Source organism: Coregonus lavaretus, assembly GCF_964263955.1.
Source record: "Coregonus lavaretus genome assembly, contig: HAP1_SCAFFOLD_2335, whole genome shotgun sequence".
In the NCBI taxonomy this organism is placed as follows: Eukaryota; Metazoa; Chordata; class Actinopteri; order Salmoniformes; family Salmonidae; genus Coregonus; species Coregonus lavaretus.
The window spans coordinates 18,839-40,703 of NW_028161529.1; the positions used below are offsets into that span (position 1 = coordinate 18,839).

Here is a 21,865-nt window from a genome sequence, read left to right on the forward strand (position 1 = left end):
AATGACCATCTGGATGATCCAGATGAGGAATGGGAGAAGGTCATGTGGTCTGATGAGACAAAAAGAGCTTTTTGGTCTAAACTCCACTCGCCGTGTTTGGAGGAAGAAGAAGGATGAGTACAACCCCAAGAACACCATCCCAACCGTGAAGCATGGAGGTGGAAACATCATTCTTTGGGGATGCTTTCTGCAAAGGGGACCGGACGACTGCACCGTATTGAGGGGAGGATGGATGGGGCCATGTATCGCGAGATCTTGGCCAACAACCTCCTTCCCTCAGTAAGAGCATTGAAGATGGGTTGTGGCTGGGTCTTCCAGCATGACAACGACCCGAAACACACAGCCAGAGCAACTAAGGAGTGGCTCCGTAAGAAGCATCTCTAGGTCCTGGAGTGGCCTAGCCAGTCTCCAGACCTGAACCCAATAGAAAATATTTGGAGGGAGCTGAAAGTCCGTATTGCCCAGCGACAGCCCCGAAACCTGAAGGATCTGGAGAAGGTCTGTATGGAGGAGTGGGCCAAAATCCCTGCTGCAGTGTGTGCAAACCTGGTCAAGACCTACAGGAAACGTATGATCTCTGTAATTGCAAACAAAGGTTTCTGTACCAAATATTAAGTTCTGCTTTTCTGATGTATCAAATACTTATGTCATGCAATAAAATGCAAATTAATTACTTAGAAATCATACAATGTGATTTTATGGATTTTTGTCTCTCACAGTTGGAGTGTACCTATGATAAAAATTACAGATCTCTACATGCTTTGTAAGTAGGAAAACCTGCAAAATCAGCAGTGTATCAAATACTTGTTCTCCCCACTGTATATATATATATACAGTGGGGAAAAAAAGTATTTAGTCAGCCACCAATTGTGCAAGTTATTCCACTTAAAAAGATGAGAGAGGCCTGTAATTTTCATCATAGGTACACGTCAACTATGACAGACAAAATGAGAAAAAAAAATCCTGAAAATCACATTGTAGGATTTTTAATGAATTTATTTGCAAATTATGGTGGAAAATAAGTATTTGGTCAATAACAAAAGTTTATCAATACTTTGTTATATACCCTTTGTTGGCAATGACACAGGTCAAACGTTTTCTGTAAGTCTTCACAAGGTTTTCACACACTGTTGCTGGTATTTTGGCCCATTCCTCCATGCAGATCTCCTCTAGAGCAGTGATGTTTTGGGGCTGTCGCTGGGCAACACAGACTTTCATCTCCCTCCAAAGATTTTCTATGGGGTTGAGATCTGGAGACTGGCTAGGCCACTACAGGACCTTGAAATGCTTCTTACGAAGCCACTCCTTCGTTGCCCGGGCGGTGTGTTTGGGATCATTGTCATGCTGAAAGACCCAGCCACGTTTAATCTTCAATGCCCTTGCTGATGGAAGGAGGTTTTCACTCAAAATCTCACGATACATGGCCCCATTCATTCTTTCCTTTACACGGATCAGTCGTCCTGGTCCCTTTGCAGAAAAACAGCCCCAAAGCATGATGTTTCGACCCCCATGCTTCACAGTAGGTATGGTGTTATTTGGATGCAACTCAGCATTCTTTGTCCTCCAAACACGACGAGTTGAGTTTTTACCAAAAAGTTATATTTTGGTTTCATCTGACCATATGACATTCTCCCAATCCTCTTCTGGATCATCCAAATGCACTCTAGCAAACTTCAGACGGGCGTGGACATGTACTGGCTTAAGCAGGGGGACACGTCTGGCACTGCAGGATTTGAGTCCCTGGCGGCGTAGTGTGTTACTGATGGTAGGCTTTGTTACTTTGGTCCCAGCTCTCTGCAGGTCATTCACTAGGTCCCCCCGTGTGGTTCTGGGATTTTTGCTCACCGTTCTTGTGATCATTTTGACCCCACGGGGTGAGATCTTGCTTGGAGCCCCAGATCGAGGGAGATTATCAGTGGTCTTGTATGTCTTCCATTTCCTAATAATTGCTCCCACAGTTGATTTCTTCAAACCAAGCTGCTTACCTATTGCAGATTCAGTCTTCCCAGCCTGGTGCAGGTCTACAATTTTGTTTCTGGTGTCCTTTGACAGCTCTTTGGTCTTGGCCATAGTGGAGTTTGGAGTGTGACTGTTTGAGGTTGTGGACAGGTGTCTTTTATACTGATTACAAGTTCAAACAGGTGCCATTAATACAGGTAACGAGTGGAGGACAGAGGAGCCTCTTAAAGAAGAAGTTACAGGTCTGTGAGAGCCAGAAATCTTGCTTGTTTGTAGGTGACCAAATACTTATTTTCCACCATAATTTGCAAATAAATTCATAAAAAATCCTACAATGTGATTTTCTGGAATTATTTTTCTCAATTTGTCTGTCATAGTTGACGTGTACCTATGATGAAAATGACAGGCCTCTCTCATCTTTTTAAGTGGAATAACTTGCACAATTGGTGGCTGACTAAATACTTTTTTCCCCCACTGTATATATATATACACATATATATATATATTTGTGTATGTGTATATATATATATATATACACAGTGGGGAAAAAAAGTATTTAGTCAGCCACCAATTGTGCAAGTTCTCCCACTTAAAAAGATGAGAGAGGCCTGTAATTTTCATCATAGGTACACGTTAACTATGACAGACAAAATGAGAAAAAAAAATCCAGAAAATCACATTGTAGTATTTTTAATGAATTTATTTGCAAATTATGGTGGAAAATAAGTATTTGGTCAATAACAAAAGTTTCTCAATACTTTGTTATATACCCTTTGTTGGCAATGACACAGGTCAAACGTTTTCTGTAAGTCTTCACAAGGTTTTCACACACTGTTGCTGGTATTTTGGCCCATTCCTCCATGCAGATCTCCTCTAGAGCAATGATGTTTTGGGGCTGTCGCTGGGCAACACAGACTTTCAACTCCCTCCAAAGATTTTCTATGGGGTTGAGATCTGGAGACTGGCTAGGCCACTCCAGGACCTTGAAATGCTTCTTACGAAGCCACTCCTTCGTTGCCCGGGCGGTGTGTTTGGGATCATTGTCATGCTGAAAGACCCAGCCACGTTTCATCTTCAATGCCCTTGCTGATGGAACGAGGTTTTCACTCAAAATCTCACGATACATGGCCCCATTCATTCTTTCCTTTACACGGATCAGTCGTCCTGGTCCCTTTGCAGAAAAACAGCCCCAAAGCATGATGTTTCCACCCCCATGCTTCACAGTAGGTATGGTGTTCTTTGGAATCAACTCAGCATTCTTTGTCCTCCAAACACGACGAGTTGAGTTTTTACCAAAAAGTTATATTTTGGTTTCATCTGACCATATGACATTCTCCCAATCCTCTTCTGGATCATCCAAATGCACTCTAGCAAACTTCAGACGGGCCTGGACATGTACTGGCTTAAGCAGGGGGACACGTCTCGCACTGCAGGATTTGAGTCCCTGGCGGCGTAGTGTGTTACTGATGGTAGGCTTTGTTACTTTGGTCCCAGCTCTCTGCAGGTCATTCACTAGGTCCCCCCGTGTGGTTCTGGGATTTTTGCTCACCGTTCTTGTGATCATTTTGACCCCACGGGGTGAGATCTTGCGTGGAGCCCCAGATCGAGGGAGATTATCAGTGGTCTTGTATGTCTTCCATTTCCTAATAATTGCTCCCACAGTTGATTTCTTCAAACCAAGCTGCTTACCTATTGCAGATACAGTCTTCCCAGCCTGGTGCAGGTCTACAATTTTGTTTCTGGTGTCCTTTGACGGCTCTTTGGTCTTGGCCATAGTGGAGTTTGGAGTGTGACTGTTTGAGGTTGTGGACAGGTGTCTTTTATACTGATAACAAGTTCAAACAGGTGCCATTAATACAGGTAACGAGTGGAGGACAGAGGAGCCTCTTAAATAAGAAGTTACAGGTCTGTGAGAGCCAGAAATCTTGCTTGTTTGTAGGTGACCAAATACTTATTTTCCACCATAATTTGCAAATAAATTCATAAAAAATCCTACAATGTGATTTTCAGGATTTTTTTTCCTCAATTTGTCTGGCATAGTTGACGTGTACCTATGATGAAAATTACAGGTCTCTCTCATCTTTTTAAGTGGGAGAACTTGCACAATTGGTGGCTGACTAAATACTTTTTTCCCTCACTGTGTATATATATATATATATATATATATATATATATATATATATATATATATATATATATATATATATATATATATATATATATATGGGGCCCCGTGTAGCTCAGTTGGTAGAGCATGGCGCTTGCAACGCCAGGGTTGTGGGTTCATTTCCCACGGGGGGCCAGTATTAAAAAAGTATGCACTCACTAACTGTAAGTCGCTCTGGATAAGAGCGTCTGCTAAATGACTAAAATGTAAATGTAAATATACATACACACATATATATATATACATACAATACACACACACATATATATATATACAGTGGGGAGAACAAGTATTTGATACACTGCCGATTTTGCAGGTTTTCCTACTTACAAAGCATGTAGAGGTCTGTAATTTTGATCATAGGTACACTAACTGTGAGAGACGAAATCTAAAACAAAAATCCAGAAAATCACATTGTATGATTTTTAAGTAATTAATTTGCATTTTATTGCATGACATAAGTATTTGATCACCTACCAACCAGTAAGAATTCCGGCTCTCACAGACCTGTTCGTTTTTCTTTAAGAAGCCCTCCTCTTCTCCACTCATTACCTGTATTAACTGCACCTGTTTGAACTCATTACCTTTATAAAAGACACCTGTCCACTCTCAATAAAACAGACTCCAACCTTTCCACAATGGCCAAGACCAGAGAGCTGTGTAAGGACATCAGGGATAAAATTGTAGACCTGCACAAGGCTGGGATGGGCTACAGGACAATAGGCAAGCAGCTTGGTGAGAAGGCAACAACTGTTGGCACAATTATTAGAAAATGGAAGAAGTTCAAGATGACGGTCACTCACCCTTGGTCTGGGGCTCCATGCAAGATCTCACCTCATGGGGCATCAATGATCATGAGGAAGGTGAGGGATCAGCACAGAACTACACGGCAGGACCTGAGCAATGACCTGAAGAGAGCTGGGACCACAGTCTCAAAGAAAACCATTAGTAACACACTATACCGTCATGGATTAAAATCCTGCAGCGCACGCAAGGTCCCCCTGGTCAAGCCAGCGCATGTCCAGGCCCGTCTGAAGTTTGCCAATGACCATCTGGATGATCCAGAGGAGGAATGGGAGAAGGTCATGTGGTCTGATGAGACAAAAATAGAGCTTTTTGGTCTAAACTCCACTCGCCGTGTTTGGAGGAAGAAGAAGGATGAGTACAACCCCAAGAACACCATCCCAACCGTGAAGCATGGAGGTGGAAACATCATTCTTTGGGGATGCTTTTCTGAAAAGGGGACAGGACGACTGCACCGTATTGAGGGGAGGATGGATGGGGCCATGTATCACAAGATCTTGGCCAACAACCTCCTTCCCTCAGTAAGAGCATTGAAGATGGGTCGTGGCTGGGTCTTCCAGCATGACAACGTCCTGCAACACACAGCCAGGGCAACTAAGGAGTGGCTCCGTAAGAAGCATCTCAAGGTCCTGGAGTGGCCTAGCCAGTCTCCAGACCTGAACCCAATAGAACATCTTTGGAGGGAGCTGAAAGTCCGTATTGCCCAGCGACAGCCCCGAAACCTGAAGGATCTGGAGAAGGTCTGTATGGAGGAGTGGGCCAAAATCCCTGCTGCAGTGTGTGCAAACCTGGTCAAGACCTACAGGAAACGTATGATCTCTGTAATTGCAAACAAAGGTTTCTGTACCAAATATTAAGTTCTGCTTTTCTGATGTATCAAATACTATAAATAATATAAATAAAATGCAAATTACTTAAAAATCATACAATGTGATTTTCTGGATTTTTGTTTTAGATTCCGTCTCTCACAGTTGAAGTGTACCTATGATAAAAATTACAGACCTCTACATACTTTGTAAGTAGGAAAACCTGCAAAATCGTCAGTGTATCAAATACTTGTTCTCCCCACTGTATATATATAGTGCTGAAGTTGACTCAAGTTTGCCAAAAAGCACCTGGATGATCATCAAGACTCTTGGAAGAACGTTCTATGGACAGATGATTCAAAAGTATAACTTTTTGGACGACATGGTTCCAGTAATGCCTGGCGAAAACCAAACACTGCATTCCACAGTAAGAACATCATACCAAAGGTCAAGCATGGTGGTGGTGTGATGGTTTGGGGATGCTTTGCTGCCTCAGGACCTGGATGACTTGCCTTAATAGAAGGAACCATGAATTCTGCTCTGTATCAGAGAATTCTACAGGAGAATGTCAGACCATCCGTCTGTGAGCTGAAGCTGAAGCGCAGCTGGGTCATGCAGCAAGACAATGATCCAAAACACACAATCAAGTCTACATGAAAATTGCTAAAAAGCAACAAATTGGAAGTTTTGGAATGGCCTAGTCAAAGTCCAGACCTAATCCCATTTGAGATGTTGTGGCAGGACTTGAAACGAGCAGTTCATGCTTGAAAACCCACACGTCACTGAGTTAAAGCAGTTCTGCATGGAAGAGTGGGCCAAAATTCCTCCACAGCGACGTGAGAGACTGATCAACAACTACAGGAAGCATTTGGTTGGAGTCATTGCAGCTAAAGGTGGCACAACCAGTTATTGAGTGTAAGGGGGCAATTACTTTTTCACACAGGGGAATTGGGTGTTGCATAACTTTGTTTATGAAATAAATTAAATAAATATGTAATTGTTGTGTTATTTGTCCACTTATGTTCCCTTTATCTAATATTAGGTTTTGGTTGAAGATCTGATAACATTCAGTATCACAAATATGCAAAAGTCGAGAAAATTAGAAAGGGGGCAAATACTTTTTCATAGCACTGTACATACACACACACACACATATATATAAATAACTGTGTGGATTATTGCGACCATCTTTCTCATTGCAGGACAAGTCAGGGAAAGTGGTTACAACTTACAAGGCCAGCGTTGTCACCAATCCTCTCTAATATTTGTTTAAGGAGAGACCTCTAACAGCGAGCAGTGGGAATGTTAGTGGGACAGGGACAGCATTGTTGGGGGGGGGGGGGGGGTGTAGAATGTGTGTGTGTGTGTATTTGGTGTGTATGTGTGTGGTGTGTATTTGATGTGTGTGTTTGGTATGTGTGTGTGTACGGTTGGTAGGAAGCTCTAATGGTGAATAGCTGCAGTGTAAAGCACTCAGAGAGCATAATCAATCGAAGCCTGTGACAGCAATAAACATATCTGGCCTTCATGTGTGTCTGTGTGTGTCGCTGCTAACAAACTATCCATTTACAATTCACTTTACAAAGCTTTTCAATTGACAACAAAACCTTACACATTCCATTGGTGTCTATTCATGGATGCCAAGAGAAGCCAGGCTTACCCCCAAAAAAAATTACCAAGAAAAAAAAAAATATATATATAAAATAAGGTATCTTTCATCTTCATAATTTTCCTTCAATTCGCAAGTGCGGAGAAAGTATTCAGAGCGAGTGAAACAGCGCCCCTCTGTCTCTGAAGCTCATCTATCTGATGCTGTCTGGTCAAAAATAATATGATATTGTTGCCGCCCATAGCATTGAATACAAGAGAAGCCAGCGAGCATTGGTGCTTTCCTAAATTAGCCAGGGATGTAAATAGGTATTTGGACTTGTGGTTTTACTTAATTCTCCGTACTAGCCAATGATTATAACGGCAATTCTGATCCAACCATAAAATCATACATTGTGCCCCTGGCCTGAAAGGACGGAAGTTCAACATGTAGCTAGATGAAGTAGACTAATGTTAAGTAGCTGGACTGGCATTTTAGCCAGGTAGCCTAGGACAACAAAAACTAAAAGCATGTCCTGTATCATGACAGATTCATAGACCGTTTAGGCAACATGAAAGAGGAGGATGGCATTGGCGTTTCTCTACAAGTAGGGTGAGTCAACATGTTTTTTCTACTTGCACACACAGATAAATCAGTACAATGGACAGTCACATCAGATTTACCTTACGTTGACTGGACTAAATCGTTTTTTGTATCTTTTAGTTGTTGTCACTGTATTGGACTAAGCATTGGTGATTAGATGATGTTGAAATGTTGAAGTTGAAATGGCGCTGGAATAGTGGAGGCAGAGCCTGTTTTCTTTGAGACTTGCGGTAACTCTCCATTGTTCTAAATCAGTAGTTGTTTAGTAGTCCGAAAATGACGAAAACATTAACTTGCTTGACCATGCTGTAGTAGGTTATGTAACTGTTTGTTACATGCAATATATTTTGTGGGCCTCACCGGACAGATGTTGCTCTCCGGTTTTGTGATAAAACAAAGGTGTGGTTGAATTTAATCTGCTACTGTGTCTTCTTATTGTCTCAGCCTTAGATCTATATATCAGTGTCAAGGCATATGAACTAACAGGTTACAGAGCAAACAATGCAATTATCACAACGTATAGGTTGTAATATGCCTTTTTTTCCTGGCTTTGCTTCCCCAGTGATTTTACCCACGCACCGCTACTGACACCTTCCCTCACCAGTTTTTAAAATACTGTTTCATGAGTGTACAATTTCTGTGGAAACTTTGGTACTGTGTATTTTTCTGGAATTTACAATTTATATATTTGTGGCAATGAATGTTTGTTCACGTTACATATTGAGATTTTTTTTCTCCAGTTATGACTTTTGGAAGATGGGAAATAAGACATGGTTAAAGGTTTACCATCTACCACAGGCCTGAAACCAACACTGTCCTTCAGTTTATCCTCCAGCCACTTCCAGCTGACAGCAACAACAAATAACCTGATTGGTTACCTGCCTTCAAAACATGGACAATGCCTTTCACTTTATCATTCTATATTGCGCTGATCGTATAGACTTTCAAGGGAAAACTCTGAACTTGTTCAGCAAACACAGGGAGAAAAGTGTCACAAATAATATCCACCCATGTTAAATAATGCCTAAACAAGGAAGTCCAGAAATAAGAGCATGGTTCGCACACAAAATAGACAAAAATTGGCCAGAAATGTCCCTGCCACCTGCTGTGTAGACTAAGCAAGAGAAATTATATATATTTCTGAAGTTGTGTCTATTTTTGTGTGCAAACCACCCTCTCAAACGGCATGATCAATATTTACTCTGTTCACAAACTACTCAGTGCACACACACTTCTCTGTTCAACACACTACTGTGAAACGGTAACCATATCACTACCCCCTGTGCAGGTTTCCCACAGCGTGGGTTAGATTGAATGTTGGCCTCCATAACTCAGCCCCAGGCAACAAGAGCGGTTAGTCACTGTGGCATGAGGCATATAGATAGCTCTTTTTTATGTTCTACATGTTGTTTGTAACCTCAATCTGGGCCAAGTGTGGTTAAAGGCACTAAAAGGTGAATGTTAACCTACTGTTCTGAGTGATAAAGAACACAACCCCCAAAAAGATCCTCTGGCATCACAACTGCCAGTAAATGATCACACCTAGGCTAAATAGGGAGAGTGTCTGTGTCCAAAATGCCACCCTATTCCCTATATTGTGCACTACTTTTGACCAGGGCCCATAGCGCTCTGGTCAAAAGTAGTGCACTATATAGGGAATACGATGCCATCTGGGACACACCAAATACAATGCCATTTAAAACTCACAGATGATACTTTATCCTTGAGGGCCTTCTTGACCAGAAACACTGCTGCCCTCATCATGTTCCTCAGTTTCTCCTTGGGCGTCCCGGCCGATACTTCCGTCAGCTTCTTGTAGACAGCCAGCAGGGCATCTTCCCGGTAGGACCAAGTTTTTGAATAGGCTCCAGCCACCTAGGGCGGATGGGGCAAGGGGAGGATTAGAAAGTAAGTCAGTCAGTCCACCCTCTGGGCAGTTTATGAGAGATACATCATGCAAAGTCTGGGTTTTTCTGTCTGGGATGTGTGTGTGTGTGTGTGTGTGTCTGTGTGTGTACGCTTGCGTGCATTTATCTCACCAGTCCGTCTCCGTACACCTCAATAGGGAAACTGGCCTCTCTCTGGGCCCTCTCTGTGAGGGGCTCAGGCTCCCCAGTTACACCAGGGCTACAAGGGATGGTGGCCAGGGGAGAGGGCGTGAGAGAGGACTCCTCAGGCTGGCTCTGGGACATCTCCCCCTTCCTCTGCAGGGCAGGTAGGGGTCTCTCGTCATAAGGCAGGGCGGGGACCTGTGCATACAGTCATTCAATGGGAGATCAATGGGACATCAAACTATTGTTTAATTCATGTGGTTAGATCATGTTTCTATATAGATCAATTAACTTCTTTAAGATAACCTCACATGACCCTAATATTATTTTGCTTGCAGCAACACAAATTTATGATTGAAATAAACAAAAGCTACCTGTTGGGTTGGTTAAGAGTTTGGGGTGTTTAAGAGTTTGATCTTGATAAATGAAGATTTAAGCAGGTTTACATTTTACACACCAAGATATCTCAAGTGTTGAGATACACTGAACATTTCAGTGTTCAAGAGAAACAGACCATGTAACAGACCAAACAGACCAAGCTAGACAGACTGGTGAAAAGATTGCTTGATCAGATTATCTACTAAAACAAATGTTGCTTTCATTGACTATGCTGTCGTTGTATGTATAATTAAGCAATAAGGCCAGAGGAGGTGTGGTATACTGGTTACCAATTTAATTAGAGCAGGGAAAATAAATGTTTTGTCATACCCATGGTATACGGTCTGATATACCATGGCTGTCAGCCAATCAGCATTCAGATCTCGAACCACCCAGTTTATAATGAGTTTTAGAACCCAGGTATAATATCTAATCCAAGTATAACTGCCAGCCAACTGGCACAATACTCCTGTCTTGTAAAAGGCTACAAGCAGGGCCTTCCAGCCAGGTTGGCACGTGCTAAAGTCACTCAACTGTTTCACACTTTTAATTAAATTGTGAAACTGAACCTGTTTGCAGTCACAATGGTGAGTAAACCATATAAAATATTGGTCATAATCCCATGTTTGAGTGTTCCAAACACCACTGCAGATTATAAGGAGGGGCTCAGTGTGTTTCTTGTGGCGACATTGTGGCTATAACTCTTCTTCAATAACTTTTTTGGTTTGGTATAACATGGGAAAAAGGAAAAGGTTGTGAAGGAAAATAGCATAAGAAAACTAACTATAACTGGGCATCACTCACATTGGCTGCTAAAATCAGAGCTTTTTAACTAGGGAGGTTAGTCTTTGCTAAACTGAATCATGATTCATTTCACAAGTGAAACAGTAGTGCTACATAGTGTGATTCAGTGTGGATTTCCAGGCTACGGCTCTTATTGGGACTTACGTCTATCCTGGGCACTGCTGGGTGGGCGCGTGGCGTCAGAGGGAGGGAGCACAGCAAGGGACTGACAGGTTTGGGGGGGAAAGGGTCCACAGTCTCCGTGGTCACAGGATCCTGGTTTCTCCTCCTCCTCGTTTCCGTGACGACCCTCATCTTGTGTCCTACTTGGTGGCGGCGTGGGGAAGGCACATCGGGAGGGTCCTTGGATGGTGACTCCATAATCTTCCTTATCTAAAGCCAGCATGAGGAGAGAAGAGGGAGGGCTTTCCTCGTCAAACGGCTTGGCTTTGCAATGTTGGTGGGTGTCAAGGTTGAAAGATGACCTAATGCCATTTCATGTAAAATGATGGAAGATGGGATATGGGATATATGGGGCGGCAGGTAGCCTAGCGGTTAAGCGCAATGGGCCAGTAACCGAAAGGTCACTGGTTCAAATCCCTGAGCAGACTAGGTGAAAAATCTGTCGATGTGCCCATCAGCAAGGCACTTAACCGTAATTGCTCCTGTAAGTCGCTCTGGATAAGAGCGTCTGCTAAAATGACAAAAATATATAAATAATTGTAGACATGCTAGTTAATTTGGATACAAAATATAAAAAAGGCCATTAACTACCATAGTGCAGTGGTTTTCAACCTGTGGTCCTTTTTTGTGTGAAAAATAATAACAGTTGGGACTATAATGATGGTGTATGCAATGTTACATTACTTTTAACAATGGAAATTGTATAACAAACATAATAGGACGTTAATCTGTTACATTCACTGAAAAAAAATAGACAAAAATGTACCGCTAAGATATTTAATGTAAAAACATTCTGTGACTCCGCAAATGGTAGACCTCAATAGCCTTTGACTGTGACTTGGTGGTCCCCGGAAAGGAAAAGTTTGGGAACCGCTGCCATAGTGAACAAACTGATAATGTATTTAAGGTCATGTTTGTTTTCAGTTGATATGTTGTCACAGCACTGTTTTTATGCTGTTTTATCCGAAAACTCAATTAATATTGTTCAATGAGGGCATTAACTTACACTACATGACCAAAAGTATGTGGACACCTGCTCATCGAACATCTCGTTCCAAAATCATGGGCATTAATATGGAGTTGGTCCCCCCTTCGCTGCTATAACAGCCTCCACTCTTCTGCGAAGGCTTTCCACTAGATGTTGGAACATTGATGCAGGGACTTGCTTCCATTCAGTCATAATAGCTTTAGTGAGGTCGGGCATTGATGTTGGATGATTAGGCCTGGCTTGCAGTCAGCGTTTTAATTAATCCCAAAGGTGTTCAATGGGGTTGAGGTCAGGGCTCTGTGCAGGCCAGTCAAGTTCTTCCACACTGATCTCGACAAACCATTTCTGTATGGACCTCAATTTGTGCACGGGGGCATTGTCATGCTGAAACAGGAAAGGGCCTTCCCCAAACTGTTGCCACAAAGTTAGAAGCACAGAATCGTCTAGAATGTCATTGTATGCTGTAGCGTTACGATTTCCCTTCACTGGAACTAAGGGGCCTAGCCCAAACCATGAAAAACAGCCCCAGACCATTATTCCTCCTCCACCAAACTTGACAGTTGGCACAAGGAATTCGGGCAGGTGGCGTTCTCCTGGCATCCGCCAAAACCAGATATGTCCGTCAGACTGCCAGATGGTGAAGCGTGATTCATCACTCCATAGAACACGTTTCCACTGCTCCAGAGTCCAATGGCAGCGAGCTTCACACCACTCCAGCCGATGGTTGGCATTGCGCATGGTGATCTTAGGCTTGTGTGCGGCTGCTTGGCCATGGAAACCCATTTCATGAAGCTCCCGACAAACACTAATTGTGCTGACGTTGCTTCCAGAGGCAGTTTGGAACTCGGTAGTGAGTGTTGCAACCAACGACAGACGATTGTTACACGCTTCAGCACTCGGCGGTCCCCTTCTGTGAGCTTGTGTGGCCTACCACTTCAATACTGAGCCGTTGTTGCTCCTAGACATTTCCACTTCACAATAACAGCACTTACAGTTGACCGGGGCAGCTCTAGCAGGGCAGAAATTTGATGAACTGACTTGATGGAAAGGTGGCATCCTATGACGGTGCCACGTTGAAAGTCACTGAGCTCTTTAGTAAGGCCATTCTACTGCCAATGTTTGTCTATGGAGATTGCATGGCTGTGTGCTCGATTTTATACACCTGTCAGCAACGGGTGTAGTGAAATAGCCGAATCCAATCATTTGAAGGGGTGTCCACATACTTTTGTATATATAGTGTATGTTCCCAGTCACAACAATTCAAATGACCCAAGAAGCCACATTGAGCCACTCACCGTGCCCATGTCCAGTAGGTTGTGGACCTCCAGTTGATGGTACACTGTCATCCTGTACTCCTCCATCTGCTCCTTCTTCTTCTTGGCTGTGTCGTAGTCCTCCTTTTCTATGGCACAGCATTTCTCCACATCATATCGGCCCAGACGTTCTCCTACCTAGCCCACAGTCACACAGGGGGACAGAAGGAGAAGGAAAGAGGAGAGAGGATGGAGAAAGAGAAACAGAGTATGTTTTTTTTTTAATTGTCTTTTTTTGTGATTAAATATTTTCATGTCCATGAATGGACAACAAAAAGCCTAGATGTTGGAAGGAAGTGGCAAACTATCTTATATTGTTCAACATGAGCGCATACAAAAAATTGTGAGCAAATTCTCCGTAAATTGTGGTTACTATGCAACTGGACATTGCCATGCCAACAGGGCATCATGGTATTCCATGGACGGAATCGTTAACGTTTACGAACTGGATATTTGACCATTGTCTATATCCCAAATGGCACCCTATTCACTTTATAGTGCACTACTTTTGACCAGGGCCCATAGGGAAGTAGTGCTCTACATAGGGAATAGGGTGCCATTTGGGATAGACACCATAGGTTCCAGTAACTCCCATGCATAGTTTTACAGGGAAATTCCATAGAACTGAGCAAGCTTGCTAGTCCGGTGCCAGGTAACACAGATATATAAGGCTATGGGTAACACAGCATTAGCTACTAATGTGAAATACAATTAGTAGTAGATATATTTGAAGTATGTGACAATATGAAATAATTGCCTTTTCTATCAATCCTGCATTGGTGTGAGTTATACCCTCAAGGGGCTATGGAGGAAGAGTTTTTGTTTGACCACCTTGGTAACAGCAGTGTATGCAATGCTAATTGGCCAGGCTAACAAGGGGGTTGGAATTGGGTTTGGGAAGTTCTTTGGCTACGGGGTGGCGTCTGGTTTGACGCAACAACCGCAGCTGTTGTACTTATCAAGTATTCATGGGTGATTGGCGACAGGAATCGGAACAATGTTTAACGACTACGATTACAGACACCGACAAAAAGATATGAATGCAAGACTTGATATGGAGTATACTGTATGTGTCCATTTGTAATGCAATGATAACATATCTGTGCACTGTTTCATTGTCAAACTTCTTGCTTGTGATTCTATTCCCCAATTCCAAAACAACAATTTTCCCCTACCCCTAGGCACTTCATGTAGATGGATAGGTAGGTACTGTATAAGCAATATGGCACCTTATCCTCTGATAGGCTAGATGGAATTTCCATCATATTACTTAAATCTAACTATGCAATATTTTCAGATCTACACAAGGACCAAGGGGGAACAGGCTATTAGGTATGTTGTTCCATTTTCACACAGAAGACCCCAGAAGTACCTTCTGCAGGTCAGCGATAGCCTGCTTGAGTGTTTTGGCGAACTCGTATAGCTCCTGATGGACCATCTCCTGCTTCTTGTCATCCAGCAGGCGGATGATGTGGGCTACCTCGGGGTCCTGGTACATGTCAAAAGCCAGGTCATCCAGAGGAGAGATGGACTCACACTTACTGAAAAAGACACAATGGGATAGAGCTGCTTTTAATGCAGAGACCAGAGCTTTATTTCCCACTTGTAGATAACAATGTACCCCAATTAGGTATTCCAAATGTTCTCTGAAAGTGTTTCATTAGTTAAACACATTATTTACATTTGTTGGGTCACAACACGACTCCCAAGTATCATCAGTATTGTTAAAAACAATTTTATTTTATTTTTAACATCTATGGAAGGGGTTGGCTACAGGACGTTTTTCTTTTGGCCCCCCAGTTTTTAGTTTAAAAAAAAGAAGGAAAAAAAAGTGTATATATATATATATATATACACTTTTTTTTCCTTCTTTTTTTTAAACTAAAAACTGGGAGGCCAAAAGAAAAACTATATATATATATAGTGGCTTGCGAAAGTATTCACCCCCCCTTGTCATTTTTCCTATTTTGTTGCCTTACAACCTGGAATTAAAATGGATTTTTTGGGGGTTTGTATCATTTGATTTACACAACATGCCTACCATTTTGAAGATGCAAAATATTTTTCATTGTGAAACAAACAAGAAATAAGACAAAAAACTGAAAACTTGAGCGTGCATAACTATTCAGAGAGCTCCTTGGTCTTCATGGTGCCGCCTCTGAGGCCTTTCGGAACAGGTGTATATATACACTGAGATCATGTGACAGATCACGTGACACTTAGATTGCACACGTGGACTTTATTTAACTAATTATGTGACTTCTGAAGGTAATTGGTTCCACCAAATCTTATTTAGGGGCTTCATAGCAAAGGGGGTGAATACATATGCATGAACCACTGTACCATTATTTATTTTTTAGAATTTTTTTAAACAAGTTTTATTTAATTTTTTTCACTTCATCAATTTTGAGTATTTTGTGTATGTCCATTACATGAAATCCAAATAAAAATCCATTTAAATTACAGGTTGTAATGCAACAAAATAGGAAAAACGCCAAGGGGGATGAATACTTTTGCAAGGCACTGATAGATATATAATATATATATATATATATATATATATATATATATATATATATATATATATATATATATCTACACATACACTACCAGTCGAAAGTTTGAACACACCTACTCATTCAAGGGTTTTTCTTTATTTATATTATTTTTTAGATTGTAGAATAATAGTGAAGACATAAAAACTATGAAATAACACATATGAAATCATGTAGTAACCAAAAAAGTGTTAAACAAATCAAAATATATTTTATATTTGAGATTCTTCAAAGTAGTCACCCTTTGCCTTGATGACAGCTTTGCACACTTCACCTGGAATGCTTTTCCAACAGTCTTGAAGGAGTTCCCACATATGCTGAGCACTTTTTGGCTGCTTTTCCTTCACTCTGCGGTCCGACTCATCCCAAACCATCTCAATTGGGTTGAGGTCGGGGGATTGTGGAGGCCAGGTCATCTGATGCAGCACTCCATCACTCTCCTTCTTGGTCAAATAGCCCTTACACAGCCTGGAGGTGTGTTGGGTCATTGTTTTGTTGAAAAACAAATGATAGTCCCACTAAGCCCAAACCAGATGGGATGGCGTATCGCTGCAGAATGCTGTGGTAGCCATGCTGGTTAAGTGTGCCTTGAATTTTAAATAAATTACAGACAGTGTCACCAGCGAAGCACCCCCACACCATCACACCTCCTCCTCCATGCTTCACGGTGGGAACTACACATGCGGAGATCATCCGTTCACCTACTCTGCGTCTCACAAAGACACGGCGGTTAGTACCAAAAATCTCTAATTTGGACTCATCAGACCAAAGGACAGATTTCCATCGGTCTAATGTCCATTGCTCATGTTTCTTGGCCCAAGCAAGTCTCTTCTTTTTATTGGTGTCCTTTAGTAGTGGTTTCTTTGCAGCAAATTTGACCATGAAGGCCTGATTCACACAGTTTCCTCTGAACAGTTGATGTTGAGATGTGTCTGTTACTTGAACTGTAATCTGAGGTGCAGTTAACTCTAATGAATTTATCCTCTGCAGCAGAGGTAACTCTGGCGTTTGATGGTTTCTGCGACTGCACTTGAAGAAACTTTAAAAGTTCTTGAAATGTTCCGGATTGACTGACCTTCATGTCTTAAAGTAATGATGGACTGTTGTTTCTCTTTGCTTATTTGAGCTGTTCTTGCCATAATATGGACTTGGTCTTTTACCAAATAGGGCTATCTGCTGTATCCCACCCCTACCTTGTCACAACACAACTGATTGGCTCAAAGAAATTCCACAAATTAACAAGACACACCTGTTAATTGAAATGGATTCCAGGTGACTACCTCATGAAGCTGGTTGAGAGAATGCCAATAGTGTGCAAAGCTGTCATCAAGGCAAAGGGTGGCTACTTTGAATAAACTAAAATATATTTTGATTTGTTTCACACTTTTTTGGTTACTACATGATTCCATGTGTGTTATTTCATAGTTTTGATGTCTTCACTATTATTCTACAATGTAGAAAATAGTAAAAATAAAGAAAAACCCTGGAATGAGTAGGTGTGTCCAAACTTTTGACTGGTACTGTATATATTTAGGATTTTCGGTTTTGGTCAGACAAAAATCACAAGGATTTCAGAAAAAAAATAGTTTAATTCAGGAAATCTGTTCCCAAGTATTCCCACATATAAAAAAAAAAGAGACGTGATCATGTCTCAATGTATGAAATTATTGTTGCTTTCAAATACAATCTATTTTTGGGCTTACAGTAGTTGTGGTCAATTTGCAGTGTACTAAATATTATAATGATGTTCTGGTCCCCCGACCATCTGCTCCAAGAAAAATCGGCCCGCGGCTTCATCTATTTGCTTACCCCTGATCTATGGGATATTGTTTTGTTTTTCTAAATATGTTAATGATATCTTGGAGTCTCAGAGTGACTAATTGACAACTATTCCAATTGATGCATCAGTTGTGTTTTTCTATAGCCTGGATTCTACATTAGCCAGATCTACTGTTAACAGACTGTAGTCCAAGCTAAAGAGGAAAAACTGTCAAATGGAAATGGAAAATTGAGTGGTGATCATATGTCAACTTCAAGGCTAATGTTTTGTTTAAATAGCATTGTCACAGAGCACTTCACAGTACAATGCGCCATGAGCCTTCAACCCTTACCCCATGTATGTTCCATCCAAGGCGGTCTCGTGCTGACTGCTGTTGAGGTAGTGCTCAATCAGTTGCTTTCTGCTAGGCTGAGGGCAAACAGAGGTACAATTAACCTCTCTCAATTACAGGCTCTAAAACACACAGCCATAAGGCACAGACAGGTCATCTGCTCAGTAAAACACACAACCACTGTTAACGGAGTCATTATTATGTATACAGGAATGGGGCATAGTCTAGTTGTAAATAAGAGAATGAACAGTAACATGGACCTCCTCTGTGATTACTCTGCCCTCTGAGTCAGATTACCACATTCCTGCCCCATGCCCGTCAGGGCAAGCACGTGAACACACCAATACAGATGCCAATACAGGCACACACAGTGACCACCATGCAACCACGCAACAACAGAAACACTGTGTTTGTGTGCATACTGTCTGTGTGCATTTTGTAAACATGCACTGACACACAGTTTGCATACATAAACAGTGGAAAAAAGGGCTTTCTATTTTCTCTATACATAAATACATATTATGGAAACACATAACACCAAAAATATATATATGCCAATTAGCAGACGCTTTAATCCAAAGCGATTTACAGTCTTGGGTGCATAGCTTCTTTTACTTATGGGTGGTCCCAGCAATCGAACCCACTATCCTGGCGTTGCAAGAGCCATGCTTTACCAACTCAGCTACAGGAGGACCACAATATTCAGAAATATCGACTAGGATTATCTGCAGAACAATGTAGGCCTATAATGTGTATATAGTTAGTCATACTCACCGTCGTGGGTTAAATGCTTATGGACAAGTAATGAAATCAAATAGGCTGTGCTAATAAAAACATTTATCAAGAAATTTTCAAATTGGGAGCCTCACACAAATACTAGTACAGCAGCTCCATCTGGTGTTTCACAGTAATACTGCACCTTAAATATACATTAAAGAGCGACCACTTACAATTGTGTCAACAGCAGTGCCATCCACAGAATCTCCCAAAACATTAATGGCAACCAATGCAACCTGAAATGATAAACAAAAGTCTATGGGAAAAAAATTGAATAAACTATAAAATGTTATGAACATGGTAGTATGTAAGTTAAATTAACATTTTAAGGGGAAGGACTTTATGTGTAGTAGTACCGGTAAGTAGTGATTGACTGTGAGTGAAACATGGTGGAGTACCTGGTTGTAAAGGTTGTAGCGGTTGACATGGTTTCTGTGAAAGGTTATACGGATGTAAGTTCCAATGGCGTCCACGTGAACAGACTTCAGCTCCCGGGCTTTGAAGCCTGTTTTCTCATTGTCCGATAGAGAAACATACCTATGGCAAAAGTTGCATATCAATTCCTATTACTGTGCACCTTTCTTGTAATGACAATGCAGTACATATGATGAAAATGTAGGCCTATATATCATAATAGTAATATAGTTACTTAGAAATAACAGATGCTGAAGTTCAGCATGTATATTCAATACTATATGTGTGTCAAGTGGGAATTGAACTCACAACCTTTGTGTTCACAGCACCATGCTCCATAGAAACATGACAACCAACTAAGCCAGACTCATATACATTAGGGTACACCATAGCAAAATGTTTTGCAACAGAAAACAAGAACACACATTTTCTATCAGACAAGTTCTGATACTCCCTCCCTGATTTAGTCCATTTTCTTGCTTTTGGTGCCTAATGAATATGACTCATCTGTGTCAGGCAGACATCTATTTTCGCTGGTTCTACTGACTCACCCTAGCCTGCGGAGGGGCCCAGAGAGACCAGGTGAGTCGGCCTCTGGCAGTCGGTCCCCGATGTGGAACTCTATTTTGCCTGATATCAGGTACTGGTGGGCAAGCAGCTGCAGCTTACGGACCCGACTCCGCTCTGACAACTGCAAAGTGACCTGCTGAGGGTATGGACAGAACCTATGGAAGGAAACAGTGAGGTTGGTACTTCTAGTACTGCACTTACAGTACATTACTGAAAAACAGATCTAAAAGCAATGTGTGTTTGTGTGTGTATGTGTGTGAATCCCAAACCAGCCCCTCGCCCCTACCAACTTGTTTGGAGGGCCCTCCGTTGTCACATGTTGGTGATGAAACTCAGAAGGTGACTTCAATAAAGTGGCGAGGGGATCAATAAACCCATCAATTTCGGGACACACTCCTGACTTGAATGATGCAATTCATGTTCTACATTTAAATTATAAAACGAGCATGAAATTCCCCCTGTTGTTTAACAAAATATAACTCTCAGTAACAGATACACATTTAATTTGGGAGGTATTTCATTTGTTTCATGTGTCAAGCCTCAAAATCAGACACAAACAAAACGCACGTGTCATATAATTCGGCACGCCTCGCAATTTTTGGTATGAAACTGCGCAAACTCCAAACATATCGCAGTGCATGTTGGAATAGCACTTCACTCTGGAGCCTGCAGCCTTGCTGACTTGGTTGAAGTGGCTATCGGAGGATCTAATAAGACCCTACACCCTAGATAATTTCACTCCCTCAGCTTTGGGACACTTGCATATGACGGAGGCGCATGTGAACGTGCAAATTGAGAGCCAGGGGAAGGGACCGGTTTGGGATTCAGTATAAGTTTGTGTGTGTGTGTGTGTGAGAGAGAGTGTGTGTGTGTGTGAGAGTGTCTACCTGGCAGATCTCCAGCCATTGACCGTAGGTGCATGGACCATCAGCTCCTTGGCACTGAAGTTATCTTCGTGACCGGAGGAACTGACCAGGGTGAATCCTATCTTCCGAGGCATCTTGCTGCTGCACACTATCAAAGATGGAGAAACATAACATAATCTACAACTGAATATCATCTGAAGCACCTTTCACTATCAAATAGATTTGCACAGTAATTAGCTAGCTACCTAAACTCATAAACCATGGAAGACTGACAGCAATCTTCACTCTGGGATTGAGATAAACCTTGACAGCTACACTCCTCTACAATGGACACACTCGTATTCATATTTGATGTGTAGGCTAACCTGGGATATCATTCTGCCATTTAATTAAAAAAATGTCACATTTATGCCCCTAAACAAATTAGTTCAATAGCATACATTTCAATACTCCGTGTTAACTATATGGTATTTCGTTGCATTGCTTGCTTCTGACGTTCCCGGGGTGGGAAGGAATAATCTTGGAGGAGCTGATGACAGCGCGAGCTAAAGACAGGCTAGCTAGCTTGTTCTAGCTAGCTAACGTTAGCTAACTCGTTCCTATTTACAATGGTAACATAAAACTCCTTGAATTCATATAAATATAGTGACACCTGACGCACAATAAAACCACAGTTTCAATAAAACGTATTTCCTATTGAAGTATGGTGTTACTGCTAATATATCAAATATATCTTACCATGAACATTACAAAAATGTTGACAGTTTGCCCAAATCCCATTTCATCTCCATAACCACCGATGACAACAATTAGTAAGCTAAGGTGCGCATGTGCCGCACCATCGTTTCACCGCGAAGGACTGTGGTCCATGAAGTTTTTACAAAATATTTTTGAGTGTCCAGTCTGCACGTGCACTGCGCATATGATCTCCACTGCTCGATGCATATTT

The 21,865-nt window shown here is 41.7% G+C and overlaps 1 protein-coding gene across 1 annotated transcript in view; it reads right to left on the reverse strand.

The window, feature by feature from the left end:
* LOC311120453 (centrosomal protein of 104 kDa-like) overlaps window positions 1-21,689 on the reverse strand; it is a gene marked incomplete at its 3' end in the record, with an annotated part of 33,991 nt that extends 12,302 nt beyond the window's left edge. The window contains exons 1-11 of the mRNA XM_084195044.1: window positions 21,655-21,689; window positions 20,938-21,064; window positions 20,032-20,205; window positions 19,465-19,603; window positions 19,240-19,302; window positions 18,290-18,366; window positions 14,996-15,164; window positions 13,606-13,761; window positions 11,305-11,532; window positions 9,967-10,176; window positions 9,635-9,802 (exon numbers count right to left, since the gene is read on the reverse strand). Coding sequence (XP_084051170.1) covers window positions 9,635-9,802; window positions 9,967-10,176; window positions 11,305-11,532; window positions 13,606-13,761; window positions 14,996-15,164; window positions 18,290-18,366; window positions 19,240-19,302; window positions 19,465-19,603; window positions 20,032-20,205; window positions 20,938-21,050 — 1,497 coding nt within the window. The remainder of the gene's footprint in view (window positions 1-9,634; window positions 9,803-9,966; window positions 10,177-11,304; window positions 11,533-13,605; window positions 13,762-14,995; window positions 15,165-18,289; window positions 18,367-19,239; window positions 19,303-19,464; window positions 19,604-20,031; window positions 20,206-20,937; window positions 21,065-21,654) is intronic.
* Between the last annotated feature and the right edge of the window lie 176 nt (window positions 21,690-21,865).